Source organism: Gigantopelta aegis, chromosome 1, assembly GCF_016097555.1.
Source record: "Gigantopelta aegis isolate Gae_Host chromosome 1, Gae_host_genome, whole genome shotgun sequence".
In the NCBI taxonomy this organism is placed as follows: Eukaryota; Metazoa; Mollusca; class Gastropoda; order Neomphalida; family Peltospiridae; genus Gigantopelta; species Gigantopelta aegis.
Window position 1 is genome coordinate 33,482,958 of NC_054699.1, and position 20,237 is coordinate 33,503,194.

General features: G+C 39.8%; 1 protein-coding gene across 1 annotated transcript in view; it reads right to left on the bottom strand.

The window, feature by feature from the left end:
• Window positions 1-20,237, bottom strand: part of LOC121374041 (protein Wnt-11b-2-like) — a 102,287-nt gene that overhangs the window by 54,649 nt on the left and 27,401 nt on the right. The window contains exon 3 of the mRNA XM_041500920.1: window positions 7,958-8,190. Coding sequence (XP_041356854.1) covers window positions 7,958-8,190 — 233 coding nt within the window. The remainder of the gene's footprint in view (window positions 1-7,957; window positions 8,191-20,237) is intronic.

A 20,237-nucleotide genomic window follows, 5' to 3' on the forward strand; every position in this document is an offset into this window, starting at 1 on the left:
GGCTATTGGGTGTCAGACCATGGTAATGCAAACAAAGTGATGATCAACATCAATACAAGAATTCAAGACTCAAATAAAAACAGTGTAAAGAACGGTGCACAAATACAAATATTACAGATAGATACTGACTTTTACTCAAAATTTCAATTTTATGCTGACAAAATATTTGTGAAAGTTAAGTTTGTTTTGTGTATCGATACCAATAGAGAACATAGATTTAGTAATCATCAGCAACTGATGCCAATCATTTGAAGATTCTGACATTCAATATTTGCCTATTAGCAGCAAGGATCTTTTATATGTTTTTCCCCACATACAGGACAGCACATACCTCGGTCTTTGATATACCAGTCGTGGGACACCGGTGTGAATTGTACTCGTTAGAATCTTAACTGATCAGTGGGTATGTGTATTAGCAAGTTAAAATTAGTTTTGTTTAACTACACCACTAGAGTACATTGAATGATTAATCATATCGGATTTTGGATGCCAATCCGATGGATTTTTACATTAGCAGCAAGGGATTTTTTGTATGCATTTTCCCTCAGACAAGACAACACATACCACAGCCTTTGATATACCAGTCGTGAGGAACTAATTGGCAAAGAAAAAAACAAGCAATTGAGGATCCTACGACACAGTCTCCTTAAGCGTGCGCTCTACCAACTAAGCTAAATCCCATAGATCATCAATGTGTTTTTAAGACGGAGCTTCCATTTCGTATCGGTCTACAGGCTGGTAGGTACTGGGTTCGGATCCCAGTCGAGGCATGGGATTTTTAATCCAGATACCGACTCCAAACCCTGAGTGAGTGCTCCGCAAGGCTCAATGGGTAGGTGTAAAACCACTTGCACCGACCAGTGATCCATAACTGGTTCAACAAAGGCCATGGTTTGTGCTATCCTGCCTATGGGAAGCGCAAATAAAAGATCCCTTGCTGCTAATCGGAAGTGTAGCCCATGTAGTGGCAACAGCGGGTTTCCTCTCAAAATCTGTGTGGTCCTTAACCATATGTCTGACGCCGTATAACCGTAAATAAAATGTGTTGAGTGCGTCGTTAAATAAAACATTTCTTTCTTTCTTTCTTTCCATCTCGTATCATGTTTATGTCCCGAGTGAAATTATTTTCAATTGTTACGAACTTTAGCGAGTGTCATTGAACATTACTTCACGAGGGACATAAACATGATTCGAAATGGTAGCGAGTTTAATATCCTATGTATTACCCATAATCGATCTTAATTTATATCATTGAACTCGTTTGGTTGACGTTCCTGTGAGGTTGTAGAGTGCGCTAAACGATTACGTCATCGTGTGACTTGGCGTTTTAGTGGGACGTATCACTTTGATATGTACATGTACCAATACATTTTTAACCATATAGGTAATAATACGTATTACGTCCTCGACAGAGTCAAAGATAAGAGACACGGGTCCAATTGTTTTCTTATACGAAAAACAATTAAAGAGACACAGGCGCCGAAAGATATCAGCGACTTGTAGATATATATTAATTCGTCTTTCAACTGCGTGGGAATACACAATCTTCAGAATTGGGGGCAATTACCCCCTTGCCCTCTCGCCCCTTCTCACGGCTATGAAAGAGAGAGAGAGAGAAAGAAAAAAAACTTCATATGATCACTGTACTAGCAAGACTCAATTTGTGTTTCTTTGTTTTATTTACATGCGCCATGTTTCTGGCAGATCAGATGGGCGGTGCAAATCGATTACTTAAATTACCTTTTGTCAACAGTATGAAAATACGATCGCACTTGTAACGTGACCTTCTCGTTTTTCGGATAACATCTTCGACACAAATTTGTATGTGCTTACGTTCAAAGAGACGCTTTTAACTGATTATGACAAAGTCGTGTATTTTACTGCAGCCTCCACTATGCGTGGCTTTAGTCAGAAGTCTCTATCTTGACTACGTATCACACAAGACTGCTAGCAATGTGTTTTTCAAAGACGACAACAAAGATCTAATACATCAATTCAAATCTTACATTCTCCGCCTACCCCTCCCAACTCACACCCCAGTCAGTGATTATATCTCACACCGTGGGATCCATCTACATATTAGCAGCAACAAAAAGGTAATCACATTAATATCGCATTCATGAAATGGCTTTTCATTTTATTTTTTAAAATGTTCTTTTTAAAATGACATCGTTACATTATGAGCAATCGTTTTAGCACCTGCGCGCGATTTTGAAAATGTACAAAATTACTTTCAGTGAAGATCTTTGCTCTATTGTACCAGACAGCGTATCTGATCAAAGGCTGAGTACAGTAGGAAACAGCCAAGGTGGTACGCCATGCGCGTGTTGTTGGTGGTGTGTTTCATCCTGTGTCACCAAGGGAATAGAGGCACGTAGATAGACATCAGGAAACCACCTGCCCGCAACGCTAACTTAACATCGTTTTCATTCACCGGCGCGCGGTGTTAACTTTTAAACGAAGATGAAATGAGATTAAGCAATTTACTAAATGACGGTGTATCGCGCGTTACGATCTTATACGGCTAAGTGGAAGTCGGATTTTAACATTCCGTGCATCAATAATAAAATGAATAATTCGAGCGGTTTAAAACGATTGTGATCTTTTGTCCTGAGGCATTGGCGAATTGTAAGCACATTAATGATCTTATTACTCAGTTTGAGTCATAATGATTATGTTGTTGTTGTGATGATGATGATGATGATGATGATGGTCATGGTGGCGATGATGATGGTGGTGATGATGATGATGACGACAAAGTAGAAGATATTATCGTGCTAATCCTATTCAATTAGTTCGCTATCTTAAGTTTTTACTACATTTTAAATCAAGACGTCTTATCGAAGCCAGGACACACACACACACACTCTCTCTCTCTCTCTCTCTCTCTCTCTCTCTCTCTCTCTCTCTCTCTCTCTCTCTCTCTCTCTCTCTCTCTCTCTCTCTCACCCACTCACTATATCTTATCTTGCTATGTCTCTATGTCTCTAACTCTGTTGACCGAGAGAGAGAGAGAGAGAGAGAGAGAGAGAGAGAGAGAGACAGAGAGAGACACAGACAGAGACAGAGAGAGATAGGAGACAGAGAGAGAGACAGAGAGAAACAGAGACAGAGAGAGACATAGAGAGAGAGAGAGAGAGAGAGAGAGAGAGAGAGAGAGAGAGAGAGAGAGAGAGAGAGAGAGAGAGAGACACACACACAGAGATAGAGACAGAGACACAGAGCGAGACAGAGAGAGATAGGAGACAGAGAGAGACAGAGACAGAGAGAGAGAGACAGAGACAGAGACAGAGAGAGAGAGAGAGAGAGAGAGAGAGAGAGAGAGAGAGAGAGAGAGAGAGAGAAGGGGGTTAAACACCAAATAACAGTACATATAGTTTAAAACATGCTGAGGTGTCGTAAACAAACATTCCTTTCCTTTAATCCGCATATTACTGTAGCCACAGTTCATTTTTTGTTCTCCCATACGTGGCAAAATAGTCCGGCCGGCTATTATGAGGTTCAATAGGGGATCGCCAACACGAGAGCAAACAACCTTTGATCGTGTTCCATCAGGCATTTGACCCCAAAGAAAGAAGTTCATACTTCCTCCATTGACGCGGGACTCCATCACTTGTGTGTGTGCTCGCTGGACACGTTTCTTCTCTGTTGGTACACACGGCTGAAACTTCAAAGGCAGCACCAGCTAAGACAATGGTGGGAGTGTTTATGTGGAACACACAGCCCGACGTACGTACGACAGAGTTCGTAACAGATCCTTGTACAGAAACCGGCCAGTAGATACTGGGTTCGCAGCCCGGTATCGGCTCCCACCCAGAGCGAGTTTTGACGACTCAATGGGTAGGTGTGAGACAAATACACTCTCTTCTCTCTCACTAACCACTAACATCTAATAACTAACCCACTGTCCTGGACAGATAGCCTAGATAGCTAAGTGTGTACCTTTGACAGCGTGCTTGAATCTTAATTGGATATAAGCACGAAAATAAGTTGAAATGAAATGAAATTGTACAGACCTTCTGAAGAAGTTGCGGGTTAAAAGTTTGTTTTGTTTAACGACACCACTAGAGCTCATTGATTTATTAACCACCGGCTACTGGATGTCAAACATTTGGCTTTTTTGTTTACGTATAGTATAGAGAGGAAACCCGCAAAAAAAAATTCTATTAGTAGCAAAGGATCTTTTATATGCATCATGTCAAAGATATGATAGCACATACCACGGCTTTTGATATACTAGTCGTGGTGCACTGGTTGGAACGAGAAATAGCCCAATGGGCCCACTGACGGAGATCGACCATAGACCGACTGAGCACCAAGCGAGCGCTTTACCACTGGGCTATGTCCCCCCCCCCCCCCCCCCCCCCCCCATCCCCAGTGCTCTGTTGTTGTTAATGTTTCCGTCCAACAAAGTCTTTTTAACGACTAACATCACATATTTGAAGATATTGTCCCGAATTTGTTGTCATTGTTCATGTTTCCGGGTTATACCGGCCTCGGTGGCGCAGTGGTTAAGCCATCAGACTACAGGCTGGTAGGTACGGGGTTCGCAGCCCGGTACCGGCTCCAACCCAGAGCGAGTTCTTAAGGGCTCAAAGGGTAGGTGTAAGGCCACTACACCCTCTTCTCTCTCACTAAGCACTAACCAACTAACAACTAACCCACTGTCCTCGATAGACAGTCCAGATAGTTGAGGTGTGTGCCCAGGACAGCGTGTTTGAACCTTAATTGGATATAAGCACGAAAATACGTTGAAATGAATGAATTCCGGGTTATAAAGCTTTTTGAATAATTAAAATGTTTCTGTCATTGTTAATGCGTAATACGTTTCAGAGCAAAGGGGACATTTTAAGGACTAAAATTACATATTTACAACACACCACAATAATACAATACAACACAACACAACACAACATAATACAACGGAACACAATAAAATAACACAATACATTACAATACAATAACACAACACAATACAATAATACAACGCAATAACACAACACAACATACCATACCACGATACGCTTCAATACAAAATTCAGAATGAAAGAAAGAAAGAAAAGTTTTATTTAACGACGCACTCAAAACATTTTATTTACGGTTATATGGCATCAGACATATGGTTAAGGACCACACATATATTGAGAGAGGAAACCCGCTGTCCCCACTTCATGGGCTACTCTTTTCGATTAGCAGCAAGGGATCTTTTATATGCACCATCCCACAGACAGGGTAGTACATACCACGGCCTTTGATATACCAGTCGTGGTGCAATGGCTGGAACGAATGAAGACGTCTGTTTTGTTTAACAATACCCCAGTATCAATATGATTACTTCCATTAAAAATACAAATTGTATAATTATGTAAAACTCAATACAATTTCAAGACAACACAATAATATTATTATTATACAACACAACACAACACAATGCATTCGTCACTGCAACTTTTGTATTTATACTTTGGTTAAGGCAAAATGTTGTCAGTTGAAAATAAACCTTTTCTTTTCTTTTTCGTCTACCCGAATTAACTTGGAGGTAAACTACTAATGTGCTTATATTAAATACATATTCAAGCACGCTTGTTATGGACATAACGTCTGGCTTACGGTATCACTAGTCACGACAAGGTAACCAATTAACCATGACCAAAGTAGACTGGAAAACACTGGAAATACAAATTACCCATGACTAAAGTATTTTGGTAAACGCTGTAAATATACAATAACATCACAAAAATGCGGTTCCTTCAAGACAAAAAATTACAACTGTAAGCATGTTCGACAGGCCGGAAACGAATGCATTTATATCATGGGTCATGCGCAGTCCATCGCATATTCATTGTCACTTTCCAACACGCGCACTGTACTTGCCAGAATTCCGAATATGCTTCGTTTTATTGATAAGTATCGGTACGAGACGAACTATTCATATGGTGGTGTGAAGTGGTGTTCTTGCGCACACAAAATACAGTCCAAAGAGCATTAATGCATTGTGGTCATTTTAGTGTAAATGTTCTTATCAATTAAGGTCAATGTGACAAGATTCTGATGACGTAGAAGATAGAACCCATCACGTTCAGGAACAATACAGATACCTTAAAGGGACATTCCAAAGTTTGCTGCATGTAAAATGTTTCCCACTAATAAAATATTTCTACGATTAAACTTACATATTAAATATATTTCCTTGTTTAGAATACCAGTGTCTGTATATGCAATGTGTTTCTGGTCGTCTTAATATTTGTAAGAAGTCCAAACTGGATTTTGTCTTCAAATAATTTCGTACGAAAAAACAATATTTTAAGAAATAAAATGAAATTTAACATAGTACAAATATTAGAACTATCAGAAACACGTTTAATATACAGCCACTAATATTGTATGCAGAAAAATATATAAATGTAAATACAATCGTAAAAAACTCAGGAATGTCCCTTTAAAGAGATTGTATCCTAATTTGCTGCCACTGTCACATGTTTTTGACAAACACAGCATGTTTTTAACAATTACCTATACACCTTAATTGCAGTTTATTGTTTAAACTGTCATGATCTATGGGCCTATATACAATATGCGTCTGGTTATCCTAACAGTTGTAGTAGCCCCAACTTTATATGGCCTACAACTAATTCCGTACGTACCAAAAATATATATTAAGAATTAAAAGGAATTTGTGTGTACAAAACATTTTTTTGTAAAACACAAGGGAAAGTCTCAATGTATTACATCTTTTGGCCAAACTCAGCGTGACGTTAAATAATTTTTTTTTTTTATATAAACCAACAGGGAAATATTAAGAAACAACAACCCAAACCTCCAAATATTCAAACCAAACAACAAGTACAAAAACTCCCAACACACAAAGAACATGTAAAACCAATGTTGGTTCACATGGTCATGAACACGTTACAGGGCATATAGACTGTCCTGAATTATCTATCACTGTGAAGATCTTTCCGACTATTATTTAAACGACAACAATCACACCTTTTTTTTATTTTTTTTAAATATTAGTGTCTGCATTTTTCAATATGTTTCCAATCTACCTAAGAAAATGTTTGCAGTAACCCAAACTATTTTTTTTTTGCTAACGTATATATTTTGTTTTCGTTGGTATGAAATTATTGGCAGGTATGATAAAGTTTAGGCTACCGCAAACAATAGGACGATTAGAAACACATTGCATACGCCGACATATTCAAAACAAGAAATGTATCTTATGATATAATATGCAAGGTTGTTTAAAGTTATTACTGTCATTCTGATCATTTCTCCTTATTTGATTTGTACTACCGACAGCCTTTCTCCCGACGCGGTACTTCGCAAGGATCTTTTTGTGCCCAGGTCCAGTTATCGCTAAAAACTGCGTACAAAATTGAATTCCATAAATACAATGGCAATGGAAGTCGCCATCTTTGTCACTTAACATAGAAGTGGCTATATACACCGCGGCCGTGTATATATAGCCTCACCCCATCAATACTTTCTCGAGATAAGCATGGGTTACATCTAGTTTAATATATAATGTTTTGTCCTTAAAAGGCAGGCGCGGATCCATGGGAGGGTGTTGTGGGTGAGCACCTCTTCGAAGTACTATGGAAATCTTCCACATAATGTAATATAATTTTGGATCCCCAACCGAAAACCTTGCAGCCGTTCCTGAAAAAAGCTGTTACTGGAGACAAACGTAACAATGGTCTTAAACTCAGGACCGTCTATTTAATGTTAGCCAGTGGCGTAGGAAGGTGCCAAAAAGGGGGGGGGGGCACACTTATATATTTAGACTTTTACTCTATTATAAAGCAAAATATCTGGAAAATGCCCCCCTTTGACACACACACACACACACACACACACACACACACACACACACACCGCTTCCTACACCAGTGTTAGCAGAAAAGTGTATACTTGACATGGAATATAAAAATAACAAAATAAGTAAAATACGTACCCCTTACCAAATCCTTAGGAAGACTTGGAACATTCGTAATAGAGGAACAATTCCACCTTCGATCTGAAAACTGATTCTGACATGTCTCCACAGAAACGTGCGATGCACGTGCAACAGTTGCCATTAAATCCAAATTTTGTTTGCATATTTTCACTTGTCGAGGTATCAATCCATACATTTTTGAGCAATTTCTCGCATTTTCCCATGTTTTCTGTTTAATCCGATGCAAAGCCCTGGAAATAAAATTAATTAAATTAAAATAATTCATTTTCACTACATAGTCAATGGACATTATTTCAGTTTAAACATACGAACAGTAGAAACCTTTTCTTAACTAAATTACCAAATGTTTAACATCCAATAGCCCATGGTAAATAAATCATTGTGCTCTGGTGGTGGCATTAAAGCAAATAAAGTTTAAAGGGACATACCCTAGTTTTTAAACACTAAGACATATTTTTGACTATCAGAGCCGTTTTTGACAACTGAAATCATACTTTAATTAGATTTTATGGTTTAGATTATCAATTTCCGTAGATTCGAAGTGCTTTTGGTCATCCTGGTGTTTTAAACATCACAAAATACCTTTCTCATATTTTTAAAAACGCACGTGCGTCTGAAAAGTAACAGTTATGGAGTCGACTTTTAGTCTATTTTTAGAGGGTATCTCACCATGTCAAAGTCACAGACTCGTGTTTCTCTCATTTGTAACTTTATCTAAATGTGTTACAGGTTTGTAGATTAACTGAACTTAGTGTTAATTTTCACGGGTTGAAACTAGGGTCTGTCCCTTTAACTTTAACCAATACTAATAACTGTATCCTGAAATAGTGTTACGCCACTTCGTTATATGAATGCATAAGAAAACCACGCAAACCTAACTGGGTCAGTTAAGTGCGGGATGTATTATTCAACACTGGTTTTAATTAGTTATTGCATAACCAGAGTGCTGAGAATTACAAATTATTCCAACATGGTTGAATTCAGCTCTACGGGTCTACCAGTAATAGTTATAGACCAGCGGAGCTGATTTTAATTAGATTGAAATTATTCCTGCCGCAGTTAAAACTGAGAATGACCGATCTGTTTATCCAGTATGTGTGTATTGTACTAGACACATCTCCGAAATGTTTGCCATATAGAGAATAATACACGAGTGACCGTCAGATACCATTTATCTGACAGCGAGATGTTTTAAAATTTATTACACACCAGTGCAAGATATTACTCATGTCATAACAATTACTCAATATCTAACTAGTGTAATATTGGCACACGCAGACTGGCGGGGTAATTTTTTAAATTTGAATGACGTTGATTATGGAATGACGTCACTTTGTATCTCCCTGCAATAAGATAAACTGGGTGCATGACGCGTCTTTTCCCCGAACGCTAGAAAACATTTCAGTACAAAACTGCTGTTGAGCATATTTTGATCAGAGACTATGAACGTATCTAACCGTCTTTGTATAAAATAGTGTAATTTAAAAGTGCACCATTACGAAATACGGCCATGAATGGAAATTGCGATAAGATAGGCCGTTATATTTGGACCCACTGTGTACAAAGCCAAAACGATGTCGTCGACATGCGACTTTTTTTGACGGCCCTATGTATAAAATGTCATTGTTACATCTAGTCAATCCCATTCACTCAGCTCAATCTTTGCTGGTCTGATCTACAATTCAGTCATTGTTGTGAATTTAAAAACATTAACTAACAAAATCTAAACTGTACATTGATGACGTCGCGTTGCTCACTATGACGTCGTTTATGCTTATGCTCGTCAGATACCAAAACTTCACTAGTTTCATAAAAATGGTATGACAGGCAAGCTCATTTAGTATTCTATATGTATCGAACGAGCGAAAGCGAGTTTGATACGTTTTAAACAACGAGTTGTGAGATAAACGGTATCTAACGAACACGAATGTATTATTCTATTTCTTACATATCCTAGAAAAAGAAAAAACAGAAAAAGAAAGAAATGTTTTAACGACGCACTCAACACATTTTATTTACGGTTATGTGGCGTCATATATTAGCAAATTTTAACATCTTTTTTGACAAAAAGTTATTTACAGCCGTTGCACTTGAAGCTGACTTACACATAACTGCCAGGTTAACTATACGTCACAGTGTTATCAAAAATAGCGCATGGTGTTCTCACCAACGGGTGTAAGAAACATGTTTTATGTCCTCTGTGTGAGGCAGTGATAACCCCGAACCCCCCGACTACAATCGATCCTGGTTGAGTATACATGTGTCCAAGACAATTACATGTACATGTATATTGGAAAGTAAAGGCTCTCTAAAAAAAATCTGTATTAGTCTTGGGACACTGGTTGGAACAGGAAAAAAACAGTCCATTGAGGGCGGCCAATCCTGCGACTGAACACATAGCAGGATAGCGCTCTGCCACAGAAATACATTTAGCGTCCAAACGTTTAACGTTAACGGTTGTCTTCTTTAACAACAAGGGCAGGACGTAGCTCAGTGGTACAGCGCTCGCTTGCTGCGCGGTCGGTTTCGGATCGATCCCCGTCGATGTGCTCATTGTGATATTTTTCGTTCCAGCCAGTACACCACGACTGGAATATCAGTGGTCGTGGTATGTGCCATTCTGTTTGTGGGATGGTGCATATAAAAGATTCCTTGCTACTAATGGAATAAGGTAGCGAGTTTCCTCTCTATGACTATATGTCAAAGCTACCAAATGTTTGACATCCAATAGCCGATTATTAATAAATAACTGTGCTCTAGTGGTGTCGTTAAACAAAACAAACTTTGATTGTGTTTAACGACACCACTAGAGCAGACCAATTTACTCATCATCGGCTATTGGATGTCAAACTTTTGGTAACTATGACATTTTAGTCTTAAAGGAAACTCAGTACATTTTCCCATTAACAACAATGGATCTTTTATATGCACTTCCCCACAGACAGGGCAGCACATACCACAATCTTTGATACATCAGTCGTGGAGCACTGGTTAGGATGTGAAAAAAAGAGAATCAGTCCGCCGAGGAGGCTCGATCGTGTGACCAAAGCTCCTCAGGCGAGCGATCTACCGACTGAGCTAAATCTCGCTAAGCCAAACGTTTAAAGACTCGAGTTTCGTGTTTAGTCTAGTGTTTCAAGCACAGCATTTGGAACGGAGTTACTCGTGTTAGTGTATGTTTTCAGTTCGGAAAGCCCACACATACCAGCAGTAAATGAGACGCGTTCCACCACCCATGGTATTATATATTTAAATGTGAACATCTGGGTTTCGTATGTTGTAGGGCGAGACGTAGCCCAGTGGTTAAGGGCTCGCTTGGTGCGCTGTTGGTTTGGGATCGATCCCCGTCGGGGGGCCCATTGGGCTGTTTCTCGCTCCAGCCATGCACCACGACTGGTACACCAAAGGCCGTGGTATGTGCTATCCTGTCTATGGGATGGTGCATATAAAAGATCCCTTGCTGCTAATCGTAAAGAGTAGCCCATGACGTGGCGACATCGGGTTTAATCTCTCAATATCTGTGTGGTCCTTAACCATATGTCTGACGCCATATAACCGTAAAAATATAAAGGTGTTGAGTGCGTCGTTCAATAAAACATTTCCTTCCCTCCTTCGTATGTTGTAGCTCAGTGGTAAAGAGCTCGATTGAGCGGTGATGGACAGCAGGATCGATCGTCCTTAGTGGACTCGTCTCCTGCCCCACCCCCTCCCCGTCTTACGCAGTGCCTCACGACTGGTATCTTAAAGCCGTAACATCTACACAACTTTACCGGCCTCGGTGGCGCAGTGGTTAAGCCTACAGGCTAGTAGGTACAGGGTTCGTAGTCCGGTATAGTACCGCCTCCAACACAGAGCAAGTTCTTAAGGGCTCAGTGGGTAGGTGTAAGGCCACTACACTCTCTTCTTTCTCACTAACCAACTAACAACTAAGAGCTAACCCACTGTCCTGGACAGACAGCCCATATAGCTGAGGTGTTTGCAAAGGACAGCGTGCTTGAACCTTAATTGGGTATATAAGCACGAAAACAAGTTAAAATGAAATGAAACTACAGAACTATAATGCACTGTCATGATTCCATACGACGCAGACAAAATGTATTTCTCTTATTGTGTTAAAGCGTTCGCCTGAAATTCTGGCATTCTTTTCCCCGTCCTAACCACTACCCCACGATTGGTATATCAAATGCTGTGGTATGTGCTATCCTGTCTGTATATTAAAAAAAACCATCCCTTGCCATATGTTTGGCATCCATGCCTATCGTATACAAAGTTTGTTTATAGTTTGTTTTGTTTAACTACACCAGTAGAGCACATTGATTTATTAATCATCGGCTATTGGACTCGTAGGCATCAGAGGAAACTCGCTTAATTGTTTTCTAATGCAGAAAGGGATCTTTTATATGCACTTTCGCACAGATAGGGCAACACATACAACGGCCTTTGGCCAGTTGTGGTGCACTGACTGGAACGAGAAAAACCCAATCAGTTGAATGTATCCACCGAGGTGGTTCGATCCAGCGACGCAAGCACCTCGTGCGAGTGCTCAACCGACGGACATAATGTCTACATAATTATAATGCCTTGTGATGATCCCATACGAAGCATAAATAAAAAATAAAATAAAAAATAAATAAATGTCCTACTTTCTTACAACTTTAGGGGCCCAGCTCATTCGGTAGAGCGTTCGTTTGTAGCGCTTGCGTCGTAGGATCGAACCACGTCAGTGTACTCATTTTTTATTATTATTATTTTGTGGGGGTTTTGGGGTGGTGGGGGTGTTTTCGGTCCCAACCACTATCCCACGACTGGTATAACAAAGGTCGTGGTATGTGCTATCCTGTATGTACAATAAATCCCTGGCTTATAACGAATAATGTTGCAGGTTTCGTCTGAAGACTACGTGTCAGAATTGCCATATGTTTGACATCCATGCCTATCTTATACCTATAAAGTTTTATGTTTTTGGTTAATAAACATCACTAAATATAACATGCAAAGCCAATGATTAATTAACCAATGCGCTCCAATGGTTTGGGCCGGCCTCGGTGGCGTAATGGTTAGGCCATCGGTCTACAGGCTGGTAGGTACTGGGTTCGGATCCCAGTCGAGGCATGGGATTTTTAATCCAGATACCGACTCCAAACCCTGAGTGAGTGCTCCACGAGCCTCAGTGGGTAGGTGTAAACCACTTGCACCGACCAGTGATCCATAACTGGTTCAACAAAGGCCATGGTTTGTGCTATCCTGCCTGTGGGAAGCGCAAATAAAAGATTCCTTGCTGCCTGTCTAAAAAACCCAGTGCCAGAATGACCATATGTTTGACGTCCAATAGTTGATGATAAGATAAAAAAATCAATGTGCTCTAGTGGCATCGTTAAATAAAACAAACCTTTTTAAGGTCAGGTCAGGTCAAAGGGCTTTACGTGCACATTCAGAACAAGCTGTTGTAGCGCACGCCAATGGTTTGGTTAATCACAAACAAGCTTTATATACCCCACCCATACAACCCCTTACCCAAATCTCCTTCGAAAATCTCTCATTTTTTTAGATATGTTTCCTACATGTTGGCGGCATTTAGTGAAGAGTCCAAACTAAAATAGCTCGTGGACTTGAATCAGCGGAAGACCCCCGCATACATTATTCATCATTGTGATTTATTTGATTGGAAGCTGGCAATTCTTCAATACGGTAACGTTAGTCTGACACGAGCAAGTTCCACGTGTACGTTCTGTTGAACCAACTCAATTACCATTGCCGATAATGTTAACATTTTGTAACAAAATTAAAAGAGTGTCGGCACACCCAGGAATACTTTTATAACAAATTTGACACATTATATTTCGAAGTGCGTGTTTGTGTGTGTGTGTGTGTGTCTGTCTGTGTGTGTGTGTGTGTGTGTGTGTGTGTATGTTTGTGTGTGTGTGTCCGTCTGTATGTGTGTGTGAAATATATTGAGAGAGAGAGAGAGAGAGAGAGAGAGAGAGAGAGAGAGAGAGAGAGAGAGAGAGAGAGAGAGAGAGAGAGAGAGGGGGCAGACAGACATAAAGAAAGAAAGAAAGAAAGAAAGAAGAAAGAAAGAAAGAAAGAGAAAAAACCAGTCTCATCTTCGTAATAGAAACAACGCGAAGCTATATAATTTGAATAAATAAATAAAGCAGCTGCTTTATTTTTCTATTTAAAAAAAACAAAACAAAAAAACAAATTAAACATTAAAACCTTTTTCGTTTGTTTTGTTTTGTCTTCTTTGTCCTGGTTATTAATCTTCGATTTAATCTGCTTGCATGAAAACTTGGATGTCACATTTCAAAGACAATTAGTAATATCATGTTTGCAGGAAATGTTTGCACTTGCATTGGCTTCAATCTTTGTTTACTACATAACAATTGTATACTAAATAAAAGTATATTATGTATTGTGAATAAATAAAAGTATTACCAAAAATATATTAATGTCACATATTACTACCAATCATAACTACAACTGCTTTTGCTCCGTTAGCATTTCGCAGTGAACCTTCAGTCACGTTTGACTCGGAACTCTCAAGAGAAGTAGTATTTCGGTCATTCATTAGACTGGTTTTAGTGCCTAACGTTAGATGAAAGTGATGTGATAAAAGACGACGGTACCAGTCTTTTTTATTATTCAGTGAGCGCTCGTCTTCCTAAACACGCGACTGATTTGGTAAAATGCAACCTATAAATGACCTACACAATCGTAGTCTGCCACCGCGAGCAGACGTTAAGAGAAACATTCGCGCGTTTTTTTGGCAGGAATTAACAGCATGTAATGGAAGGCACCTGTTGGTGAGAGAAATATAGTGTAAATTGTTTTGAATGGTACAAATGCTTCACACTCAGTCACAAGAAGCTACCTCACGTTAAATCTGTGAAAATAATCTCAGATTAGTGTACTACACTTACTGGATTTGTACACCACACCAGACGACAATTAGTACTGTACACAGTTACCAGGGGCTGTAAGGTGCACAATACTATTCACTTTTACATGCATTTCAATATATCAAAAATGTTTTATATCAGAACAGTTTCTTATTGTAAGTAGCATAACCTAGAGATAGCTACATTTAAAGGCGTACGGGCTCTCATTTTTGTAGGGGGGGGGGGGGGGGGGGGGGGGAGGGGGCGGGCTAGCTTTTGCCCGAATTAAACGAAAATGCCCGAATCTGAATAACAACATTTATTCATAATAGCATTATTACCAAACAGCTATATAGGGTTGCGTACAAATCTCTACGCATTTTTACATGGATTACAACTAATTTTGAGGGTAGAATGATGAAATCATGGTAAAAAGGTTGAATATCTCTATCATTTTGCCCGAATTTGAGGTTTTGCTCCCCTGTCTCGTGCACTTATGACAACATTATAGCCCGAGTGCTGACGGTAAGAGAGCTACAGTCCATCCCACGGGGAACACATTTTTTTCATACTATGGAATTTAATACAATTGGTTTTTTTGTTGTTTTTTAGCCGATTCTTTTCTAAATTGCAAAACAAAATTGTATATTTTGCTATTTCCAAAACACTTTTACATTTCTCTTTACGTCAAACCAAACTGAAATTATTTAAAACAAACAGTCCTATAGGATGGGACGGACTATAGACGGATATTTGGACAGTAATCACACTCTCTCTAGCTCTCTTACCGTCAGAGTACTCGGGCTACCTACATTATAGCTATTTTCAAGAAGTACAGACGCTTGATAACTAATAAGTGAAAAAACAACATAGGTTCATAATACAGATTGTGAGTCGGAGCACAGCCTCATTACGTTATTCATTCTATATGTACATTTATCATTCAGTAAGACAAATAACAAGTAACTATAGATGTCCGCTTACTGGTATTCACCAAAGAAAGTATTGAAAAGACATTTCAAAATTTTATATATTAAAAAACCCGTACTATATCAAGCTGCTACTCCAGGCAACACCATGATGAATCGTAGTGTCGGGGTCGGTACTGTGGTGATTGAAGGTATTATGGGGAAGGGTCGAGTCAGGGTATCCAGAAAAATATATTGAGAAAAGAACATTCGCTTGAAGGTTGCTGGTAGGTAATAGGTTCGCAACCCGGTACCGGCTCCCACCCAGTCTAAGAGCGAGTTTTAAGTAACTGCACAGAATTTTCTTTCATCAACCATTAACCCACTGTCCTGGACAGACAGCCTAGATAGTTGAGATGTGGGCTCAGGATAGCGTGCTTGAATAATAATAATAAGCACGATAATAAAAATAATAAAAGATCAACTCCCTAAACATTCCTTCCCCCCAAAAAACTAAACAAATCCCAATAGAAAAAAAGAAAAAACCCGAAAAAGGCCCCCCCCCCAACCCCCCCCCCCCCCCCCCCCCCCCCCCCCCACACACCACCAACAACAACAACCAAACCCCAAAACTAAACAAACAACGAAATAAAACAAAACAAACAACAAGAAAACCCCAGCATTATAGGCCGGGCCCCAGGATAGACATGCTCGAAACCTTAGTGGTATATGAACATGTTAAAATTAGCCATCACCATCAGCATTATAGGCCCTAACGCTGTATACACACGTCAATCAACGCACCGCTAAAGTATTTGTTGCAGTAATTTTGTTTCTTTCTCAAAGCATGAAATTGAACCTAGTGCTCTTGTCTACGAGTTGACTAGATCATTATTCACCCCGCTATTTACAGAGAAACATTTGCATTACAAACTCAGTGTTGATGCATTTATATATCAAGAGCGGCGGGACCGGACTCAGTTGGTAGAGCGCTCGCTGATTTGTTGCCCCACCCCACCCCACCCCAAGCACTGCCCGGCAACTTTTATATCAAAGGCCGTGGTATGTATCATCATGTGTGTGGCACAGATAGGAGACCCAGACAGAGATAAGAAAAAAAAAGATATATAAACAAGGATGTAAAGAATAGACGGAAGATAAAGAGAGAGAGAGAGAGAGAGAGAGAGAGAGAGAGAGAGAGAGAGAGAGAGAGAGAGAGAGAGAGAGAGAGAGAGAGAGAGAGAGAGAGAGAGAGACAGGCAGGCAGGCAGGCAGTTAGACAGACAGAAAGAGAAAGAGAGGAGAGAGGGGAGAGAAAGAAAGAAGAAAAAAGAGAGACAGAGAAAGAAATAGTGAAATAGAGAGAGATGGGGAGAGAGAAAGAGAGAGGCAGAGAGAGAAAGGGAGGGGGCAGAGAGAGACACACACACACAGAGAGAGAGAGAGAGAGAGAGAGAGAGAGAGAGAGAGAGAGAGAGAGAGAGAGAGAGAGAGAGAGAGCCACAGACAGACAGAAAAAGACAGAGACAGAGAGACAGACAGAAAGAGATAGTGACAGTGACAGAGAGAACCAGAGACAAAGAGATCAATTTTGGATCTGTTCTCAACTTCTCAAGTTGATATTTTGTATATTGCTACATGTACCTATGCGACTGACCAATAACTGCTATACGTTCGGCCGTATCATGTGTGTCTAACTAACGCAAAGTGTAAAATATTGCAGGGAAACGGTTTGGCAGTCTGGAATCATTTACAGGTGGTAACTTAGCTTCCCAGGCCATAAATCTCGCCTTTCGCCGTGATACGGTATTTATTGAACATGGCGTAAGAAAGAGCGTTTCTGATTACTTTGATGCAGTAATCAAGTTGACTTACTCAGGAAGAAGCCCTCCACTAAATCTGTACAGGTGCCACAATTAACGAGACACAAATCGAGAGGTCGTATAATATTGCCAACGCAAGACTCCTTAAGCTAACAGTGTACCAAATATTAAAAGGGAAGGATGTAGTTCAGTGGTATAGTGCTCGCCTGAGGTGCGATAGGTCGCCGGATCGATCGTCCTTGACTGAGTAGGATTTTTTGTTTACCACCACTTGCCCCAACTAGTATACCATGACTGGTACATGAAAAGTTATGGAATGTACTGTCCTGTCCATGGAAAAATACACATAAGAGAACTCTTGCTGATTTATCGATAGAAGTTGCCTATGTAATGACTACGAGTCTATCTCTGTCTCTGTCTCTCCCTCTGTCTGTCTGTCTCTTCTCTCTATGCCTCTCTCTCTCTCTCTGTCTCTCTCTCTGTCTGTCTGTCTGTCTCTTCTCTCTATGCCCCTCTCTCTCTCTGTCTGTCTGTCTGTCTCTTCTCTCTATGCCTCTCTCTCTCTCTCGTTATCTCTCGGTCTCTCTCTCTCTGTCTGTCTGTCTGTCTCTCTCTCTGGCTCTCTCTCTCTCTCTCTCTCTCTCTCTCTCTCTCTCTCTCTCTCTCTCTCTCTCTCTCTCTCTCTCTTTCTCAAAATAACTATATTACGTTAGACATCAATTACCGACGTTTGATGGTGTAAAAGCAGTTGAACTCTGATTGTCAGTAATATGTCACATTCAAACGTACTGTTTATTCCCAATAAATTAACATGGTTTTATAAAAATAAGGAATGTTCTGTAAAACAAATAAGGGTTGCCAATAAAACCATCATTTAAATGTCTTAAATGCCATATGACACCCCGTTTTCTTGCCGGTAGATTCATTGTACTCTGCCACATGTTTTAAACCTACACCGCCTATCTGCAGTGATGCCCTGTGCCACATGTTTTAAACCTACACCGCCTATGTGCAGTGATGCCCTGTGCCACATGTTTTAAATCTACACCGCCTATGTGCAGTGATGCCCTGCTTTTCCTGTCTGTGGGAAAGTGCATATAAAAGATCCCTTACTGCATTATTAAAAAAAAAAAACCCACGTAGCGGGTTTCCTCTGATGACTACGAGTCAGAATTACCATATGTTTGACATCCAACAGCCGATGATTAATTAATCAATGTGCTCTAGTGGTGTCGTTAAACAAAAACAAACAAACTTTTGATACCCTGCTTATATCAGTTTTATTACAAAAAGTTAACATTATCTGAAATGAGATCTGATCTAGTCTAACAGAACCCTTTACCAAACGGTAAGCGGTATGCTCCCTGTTGTATTACAAGCCCGTCCACTAATTGCCAAGCATCTTCACAAGTTGGTATTGAAATCATTAAACCCCACTCATAGACCATCATCAAGGAGTCACGCACAGCTGTGTAGCTGTATTGAGGGGCCTACAGGTGTTTGCCCTGTTTATAGGTTCCTGATATATGATGATCATCAAGATGGCTAATTCTTGTATCTGGTTATTTTTAGGAATTTCAAAGACCAGTAATTCAATGGTTAACAGCCAGAACTAATTATGTCTATTTGTTTGGTTATTGGGGGTTTTTTTTGTTGGTTGTTTTTTTTTTTGGGGGGGGGGGGGGGGGGGGGGGGTTGCGAAAATGCGAATACATTTAGTCCACTATTTCGCATTTCTTCTTTTATGCTTTAAAATATAAATATTAATATTAATATTAATATTAATTATGTATTTATTTATTTATTTATTTATTTATTTTTGTTTGCTTGTTTATTTTTCGTTTTTCGTTTTTCTTTTCTGTATTTGTTTTTTGGTAGGAGTACATGGTGTGTGTGTGACATACTACTGATAGGAATGATACAAAACAACATAACTTAAATAAACAAAATTGCATTCTTCTGAAAACCGATAAATTTGAAGAAAGCCAGTTCTCAACGAAACGCCTAGATATATTATAGGCATATTTAGGATGTCAACCATCGACTATTGGATGTCAACCATCGACTATTGGATGTCAACCATTTGGTAATTTTGAGATATCTAGCCTTAAGAGAGGAAACACGCTACATTTTTTTCATTAGTAGCAAGGGATCTTTTATATGCACCATCCCACAGACATGATAACACATACCACGGCATTTAATATACCGAATATACCACTGGCTAGAACGAGAAATAGCCTAAATGGGTCAACCAACGGGGATAGATCCTAGACCGATAGCGCATAATGTGAACGCTTTACTGCTGAGCTACGCCCCCATCCCCCATCCCCCAACAAAATTACTACAGAGTCAATGGGTCACTCGCTTGCATTTTCTATAGTCTATTTACTTATAGTGTGCACTTCCGATACGTCAAGTACAACTGCCCCTCTCAGCTATGTTTGCCAGTCGTTCAATTACTGGACAAATTACCCCGAATGAAAGCAAATACATTCAAGGAACATTTTGGGCAGTCTTTATAACACAATCTTTGTACGATACAGCCCTGGAGCATTTTGGCAAGATGGTGCCCAGCTTAATTGATCCTTGGGGCAACACAATGCGGAGCTTCATACAAGGCCAGCGACAATTGTTTATCACATTAATGCACGGACACTGTTGAATA